At 40.1% G+C, this 7,510-nt stretch overlaps 1 protein-coding gene across 1 annotated transcript; it reads right to left on the bottom strand.

Annotated features, from left to right (window-relative positions):
• Positions 1–2,257: 2,257 nt before the first annotated feature.
• On the bottom strand, positions 2,258–5,195 carry LOC110037224 (serine/threonine-protein kinase-like protein CCR4). Its single transcript, XM_020741818.1, has one exon. It carries the CDS (start codon positions 4,920–4,922, stop codon positions 2,553–2,555), a length of 2,370 nt encoding a protein of 789 aa, XP_020597477.1. The 5' UTR covers positions 4,923–5,195; the 3' UTR covers positions 2,258–2,552.
• Positions 5,196–7,510: the final 2,315 nt, after the last annotated feature.

Raw genomic sequence — 7,510 nt, 5'->3', positions numbered from 1 at the left:
GGATTTATTTTCATTTAACTCTTATTATCTTTATCACCAATATCACTTCCAAAATCATAAAAATACACTCCAAATTGAGTAAAAATGTAAGACTTTGTTTATTCTAATAGATTTCCTTAACATCAAATAAACAATTTCTATAAAAAATGTCCTTTAATTAAATCTTCTAAAATATTTTAATGTAATGAAGCATTTCAATATTTATTTGTTCATTATTTTTTCTATCATGAAGTAATTCTTGAAAATCAATCAATTGACCTAAACCTTCATGAGTGCGATGAGAATCCTATATGCATATTAGGAGTAAGTCAAACAAAAGAATTAACATTCATGTGTTTTGATTCACAAAACCTAAAAGAAATACTTCATTAAGCTCTTGTTTAGTTGGTTAAAAGGAATTTTTCTCTTTTCCATAACTCAAACATTATTATCTCATATATTTAAAATTGTAAAATTGTGTTCCTTATTTTCATTATGTATTTGCGCACTTTTGGGTGTCATTAAGTTTGATGGTATGCAACATTATCATCAAAATGCATGTAAAGACCTTAACTAAGGGTTTGTTTGGGGCAGCTGCAGCTTGTTAAATAATTTGCTGATAAGCTGATTAAAAATAATTTGCTTATAAACTAGGTGCGGTGGCTATTACAATTTTTTTATTTTTTTCGAAAAGCCAGACCGTTGCCATAGAGCTGTCACCGCACCTAGATTGGTGCTTTTCAGCGACGCTTTTTTCAGCGTTTTTGAAAACGCATAAGCTGCCAAAACGCAGTTTACCCAAACAAGTCAGATGCGTTTTCAAAACACCACCGCATTCAAATAAGATGCCTCAAACGGACCCTAAGAACTTGAACTACTATTAATATCTTTGAAATAATCCTTTATTTTATCATATTCAAGAATTTCAATTTTCTGATCTTAAATAATTGCAACATTCCCAATATTCATATGATGCTTTGTCGGATTAAGCACATGATTCTCAAGTTTCCTGAACATGAAGTGCTAAATTAAAATCCATGATCTCAAAGTAAGAAGAATTTTCTCCTTCGAATCCATGTGTTTATCAGCACCACTTAGCACTAGAACATAAGATGAATCATAAATTGGAATAGATTCAGTTTAAATTGTAAATAAATTTCACAGGCTTAATCAAAACTATTTTGAGAAAAAAAAAATATTATATACATACATACATACATATACATACACATATATACATTTATATACATAAATATATGTATGATCACGCACTTTTGGCCTATATATATGATCTCTTGAATGGATACTCTACTCTTCTTGTAAATGTGAAACATAATTATTTACTAATATGATAATTATCTTAAATAATTGGCTGCTTAATCATAAGATAAATTAATCATTTGAATAATATGATATTTAATTCTATCATTTCTGACACATTAACCTAATGATCTTGTATTTCAGACATGCTTAACTCCAAATACGCATCTTAGTTATCTGTATTATCTTGGTTATCTTTGTCATGAATACGTTTCTGTTTCATTATGGAATTTATAGCTCCTCCGGCGTCTTTGAAACTTTTTTCTTCTAGAACAACTTCTCTTGGGGGCATTGTTATATTTATATGTCTAACATCTAAACTATACTTTTTTACATTTATAACACTCAAATACTTTATATCACATAAAAAATACAACCATTTTAACTTATACTCTACTACACTTTTTCATGCTATGCCATGTATGTAAGAAATTGAAGCTTAGGTGTTGGATTTGTAAATATATAGGAATTGAGTGGTGTCCGTATAAATTTTCCTTTCTTTTATGTTCCCTTGCGTCCAGCTTGTTCGCTATGTTTCTTCTCAATCAAACAAATATTTGAAAACTAAACTCCAGTCATTTTCAAATTCATTTATTTCATGCCACAAAGAAAGCTCATTTTCTGCCATTAAACCGAAAAAAAAAGCAAAGGTCCGAGGCCCGAAGCGCACCACTTATTACTTATTAGTTCCCAAAAAAAATGACTTTGAGGCAGCAGAAAAAGTTTAAATAAATATAAATTTAAGTCTGAAAACGAAAAACCATAACGTCTCAAAGACAAATAAGGATAAAAATTTAAATTCTATGGGCCAAAAGTAAGTGATGTAAACAAAATTAGGTGACTTATTTTTGCAACATAAGGTTTTAAGAGATTAAGAAAATGCAAAATCTGTGCTTTGTTGAGAATTTTCTGTTCAGCTGTCACAAAGAATAGCGGCCTCTATATTTGATGCAGACAAAAATCCTATGGTGCCAAATTTACTTCCTACAATATTCATAAAACAATATCTCATATAAGCTGAAAACTTTGTTTTTGAGAATCAAAAACTTAAAACTTGATAATCGCACACTTTTTATTGGAATTTCCAACAACCTTTCAATCACAATCCTCCCTCTCATCATCCCTAACTACTTCAAAAAAAAAAAGCCCTGATCAATAAATAATCATCCTTCCAATTGGAAAGAAAAAAAAATATATATATTAACAAATAGGCTTACATGACCATCGACAGCCCAATCGCAAACCCCCAAATGTTACTCAGATCTGTCTTCTGCAGACGACCGCGTGAACCCGATCGCACCACTTCCAGTCGGGTTCGGCGCACCGCACGCACCAATGCAAGTCGATAATGCCCGCTCCAACCCGGTCACCACCTCGCTCATACTCGGCCGATCCATCCCTGCCGGGGTCACACAATCCGCCGCCAAATACCCGACATAAGCCACCGCCTCGATTTCACACGGCGTCGGCGGCGAAAGCCTCCCATCCAGCACGCAGTGTATTTCATCCAACTCTATTCTTGGCACGGCGTGTTCCACCACATTCCTCGGCGTTCCGCTCTCCGCGCTCCTCTCCACAGCCTTAGACCCTGTCAACAGCTCTAACAGCACCACTCCAAAGCTATAAACATCGCTCTTCGCCGTTAAATGCCGAAGCCGATAGTACTCCGGGTCCATGTAGCCCACCGTCCCCGCAGCCGCCGCCTCCCCGTTCTCCGCCTCCTCCTCCTCCTCCCCTTCTTTTGGGTTTAGAAGCGAAAGTCCAAAGTCGGAAACTTTGGCAGTCCAGTCATCGTCCAGGAGTATGTTGGAAGACTTTATGTCGCGGTGGATTATTGTCGGGACGGCGTACGCGTGCAGATACTCGATTCCCCTCGCCGCGTCGAGCGCGATACGGATTCGGCCAGCCCAAGAGCCCAGCGGCGATCCGGCTGGGCCGGGGAAGCGGAGGTGTGCGTCGAGCGTACCGCGAGTCATGAACTCGTACACCAGGATGAGCTCCGCGCCCTCTCGGCAGAACCCGTAGAGCCTGACTAAGTTCTTGTGGTTCACGCGAGAGAGTAATGCGAGTTCTGCCAGGAATGCAGTTTCCATCTCCCGGCGGCGAAGTGGAGCGCTACGGGAGGTTGAAGCGGTGGGCGTCCGCGCCGCTGCTGGCTGAGGCTTAGCTCGTTTAATGGCGACGATTCGACCGTTGGGCAGAGTTGCGCGGTATACCGAACCGAAACCGCCTGACCCGATTTTATGCTTTTCTGCGAAGCCTTCCGTGGCGGCGAGCAGGGCTTCTATTGAATATTCTTCAACCATCGGGCTTGGCCCTTTGGCGAAAAGTCTCGATAGGTTTAAGTTAAAGGTCGGGTAGGCGGCGTTGGTAGAAGGTGGAACGCGGCCGGAATCGTGAATGCGGCCGTTCTGTTTTTTGGCACGGATGATTAAGAAGCAGGCGGAGGCTAAAGAGCCGATGCCGAATCCAACCGAGCCGAGGAGAATGAAAAGGAGCTGTCTTCGGTTGGATGGATGGGTGGGGGTGATGGAGGCAGCTGGTTTCTGAGGAGGCGGTCGGGTTGGTGGATGAGGTGGTGAAGTTGGGGGCGGAAATGGCCGGAGACAGGACTGGCAGATAGCCTCGCCGTGCCCACAGTTGTTGCCGGAGCCGGGAAGGATGCCGCATCGACAGGTTGAAATGGAACGGCAGCTCCCCGGTAGAACCTGACTAAAAATGACCGGATTATGGTGAAAAGTCTCGTTTCCCCAACAGATAAGAGAGTAATTCTCCGTGAGAATGCCGCAGAAAGCTCCTCCCCGTGCTTCCACTGCCATGAATTGGGCCATTTCAAATCCTGGCGGAGGCTCGGCTCCGGCTCCTAGACAGAATACCGTTCCGTTGAACCGTATGACGCAAGTCCGACTATCCCCGAGAGCCAGCGAGCTTACCTCCGACACCGTCGCCGACGGCGCTCCGTCGCCCCAACAAACTAATTCACCGGATACAGAAACCGTGCAGGCGTGCCGAGTCCCGGCGGCAATCGATGTAAAATCACCTTTCGGCTCCGTACCGACGACTCCGCTGGCGTTGCTGCCGAAGCATCGAGGTATGCTGGAGTCATGAAGTCCGCAGACGAAGTCTCCACCGACGGATATGGCAGTGAAGTGAAGATCGGAAGGTATGGTAAGCTCCGGCCATCGCCAGCAATTGGGCTTGCCGGAATCACCAATTATGCCACATACGTGGGAATCACCAGAAGCGAGGGCAGCCAAAGAAGGACCTTTATAGACGCGCTTCGATGGGGCGGGGATCTGAGAGAAGTCCCACCACCGCATAGTTGAAATGGACTGGTTCGCCTGCTCGGAGCTGAGAGCGCAGAGGAAGCCATTGCCGGCAGCAACGGCGGAGTAGAGAAAGCCGCTGGTAGAGCGGTATGTGTGGCTCTTGCCGCTCGGCAACGCCGTGCAATTGAGAGCATAAGGGCCTTCGTCGTCGCTGGAGGGGAGAAGAGCGCAGATTATGGTCTGGTTGCCGACTTGGGAGATGGCGATGGTTGAGAGAGGATAAGAAGACGCGAACAAAACAGAGGATGACACGAGGGTAAGAAGGAGAATTAGGAGATGGTGAAGAGAAGACATTGGAATTGAGAAACGTTTGTTATTAGGTTTGAAAATATCATCTTAGCAACGAGACGGGGAAGGAGAAGAGGAGGAGGAGGAGGAGGAGGAAGAAAGGTTGAAGGAGAGAGAAAGAAAAGGGCTTTGTTTATGTTCTTATGGGTGAGATTTGTAGGGCTTTGTTTGTTTCTATGGGTTGAAGGAGGGAGACGCGGAATGGAAGACAAAGGACTAGGTTCAAGTCTATTGTCTTCTTCTTTCCTTCAGATCACACTTGCTTTTAGGCCCTTAGCCATGGTGTTCTTTGATTTTGTCCGATTGGGGTGACTTTTGTAGCCTATTTGTTGCTACTTTTTTAATAAGATAAATTTAAGCTCCATAATTTTAAATTTTTTATTTAATCTAATGATGGGATTTGCAATTTCCAATTTTTTTTTATTAATTGGTTCGGGAGTAAATTATGTTCTCCGTTAGGACTTCACACCAAGTGGGAGGTGACAAAAAAAAATGACCTAATAAGAAAGATAAATATTCTCCCGTGTTATTCTGTAATATTTAGTTTTTGTTGTATGTTAGTCAACTGTTATTATTTTCCGAAAATATTCTCGGTGTTATAATAACACAATAACATATCAATAACACTTGAATAACACATAATAACTCTTGAATAACACGGAAAAAATATTCTCTTGTGTTATCGATTATTTTTTTTTTTTCTGTGCAGAATCCTGATGCAATATTTTCCCATTTTTTTTAGTAAAAATATAAAATATATACTTTTAAGAAAAGTACATAAAGGTAATCAAGATTCAAGAACACTTTCTATAGAAAAAAAAAAAACTAAAAATTTAATTATTTCCCTAATAAAAATAAGAATAAAAATGAGATGGGGAAAAAAATGTTAGAATAATAGCTGTCAGCCACTGAGCGAAGTTTTGGGTAAAAGACAAAATTACAAGGTTTTTATTTTTTTGGTGTACTTTATCGCATCGTGCCAATTGATGGAAGTTACAAATTAGTAATAGGAGCTGATGTATTTTCATTTATAGAGGCGTGCCGTTGAGTATATTAAGAGTTTCTAGTATTTAAACTATGAAAATTTTCAATTTTAGGTAATTGATTGAGTGCGTAAAACGAATATAAAATATTTTTCTAAGGCCACTTGATTTGCTAAAAATAAAATGTGATGCAAATAATTTACAGAGTTTTATGATTATGATATATATAAAATATTTTCGAGTTGTTTGGTTCGCTGTAAAATAAACAAAAACTTCTTTTCTTTTCTTTTTTTTAGTTTGAAGTAAAATGAAAACAATGTATTTATTTAAGCAAAGGGTGGCGTGCAGTAGCCGACAATGGCGATGATGGTGGAGACTGTAGATGAGTCAGCTACGGCGGCTGCAAGGGGGCAGATGACGGCTCCAGCAAGTGATGGATGGCAATGGCGAGCGACAGTGGCTGCGGCGAGCAACAGTGGCGGCAGAAGGTGACGACGACAGGGACGGGAGAAGGCGGCAAGGAACAGAGGAAGATGACAGCGGCAGGCGGCAAGCGGGTGACGAGCTGTGGCAACTTGTGTGATTCAAAGTGCGGGTGGCATGTGGGCCGAATTCAAAATTAATTCAAAATGAATTACACTATAACTTTCAAATGCATTAAAAATTTATATTGTATTTGTAAATTTTCATTTCAAACACATTATTTTGTCAAACCACTGCAAAAGAATTAGAATACACCGCTAATTTACACAATGAAACAACCCCAAAAAGTTTTGAATAAATCTAAAGCCCATCTTAGAGGAATTGGAATGCATTCAAATCTAACTATTCTTCATTATTGAGGTGTAGTCAACAAATCATTATAGAACACAAGTCTTGATGTATTTTTTATGTGAAATTTTTCAAATTCTAACTCAAAATCATTCGGACACGATTTCAACATGTTTGTAGTCAAACCGAGCATCTTGACAAGACGAACCCAATGATGTCAAGATTGATTCAATTCGAGTTCACTCAAGTCTAGATCAAGCCATTGAAGAAATCGTTGATTAAATGGTCAAGTGAACTCTAAATTTGACTTACTTATAATTGAATCAACTATTTCAAAAAAAAAAGAATCGAACGATCATATGGTTAGGGAAGGTATATGCAAAAGACTAAAATACTAGCCTCAAAATACTATAATTAAATCATCTCTCCTCAATTGAGGGGAGGAGAAAAAAGAGAAGGAGAGGTTAAATTCCATAATCTACTATGAAGAGAAGACCACTTGAGTAACCATTGGCCTCCGTGACTACTATCCACTATTAACCATCGATCTCCCCAGGCACCGACCAACATCGACCACCGACCTTCGTAGAAACTGGCCTTCATCGACCGCCACCTGTCATCATCACTTACCACAACATACAATTGACTGTCGACGATCACTGCTTGCAACCATTTTAACCAAACTATGATTGTCATTCCTAAAACTTATGTTTTTTTGGCTATATTAAAGACAATATAATCTTTAGTATAAAATTGTAATCTCATTCTCCTTGTTTTGAGAAAAGTTTTTATACATGTACTTACAGTTGATTACTTTCATTGGGTTAGGCCTCTTAATTT

The sequence above is a fragment of the Phalaenopsis equestris genome, unplaced genomic scaffold (genome assembly GCF_001263595.1).
Source record: "Phalaenopsis equestris unplaced genomic scaffold, ASM126359v1 Scaffold000002, whole genome shotgun sequence".
Taxonomy (NCBI): Eukaryota; Viridiplantae; Streptophyta; class Magnoliopsida; order Asparagales; family Orchidaceae; genus Phalaenopsis; species Phalaenopsis equestris.
This window is presented reverse-complemented; position numbering and strand designations above follow the sequence as displayed.

What these genes read in the sequence shown, in the direction of transcription:
- LOC110037224 (XM_020741818.1), bottom strand. Translation starts at nt 4,922, where the DNA reads ATGTCTTCTCTTCACCATCTCCTAATTCTCCTTCTTACCCTCGTGTCA.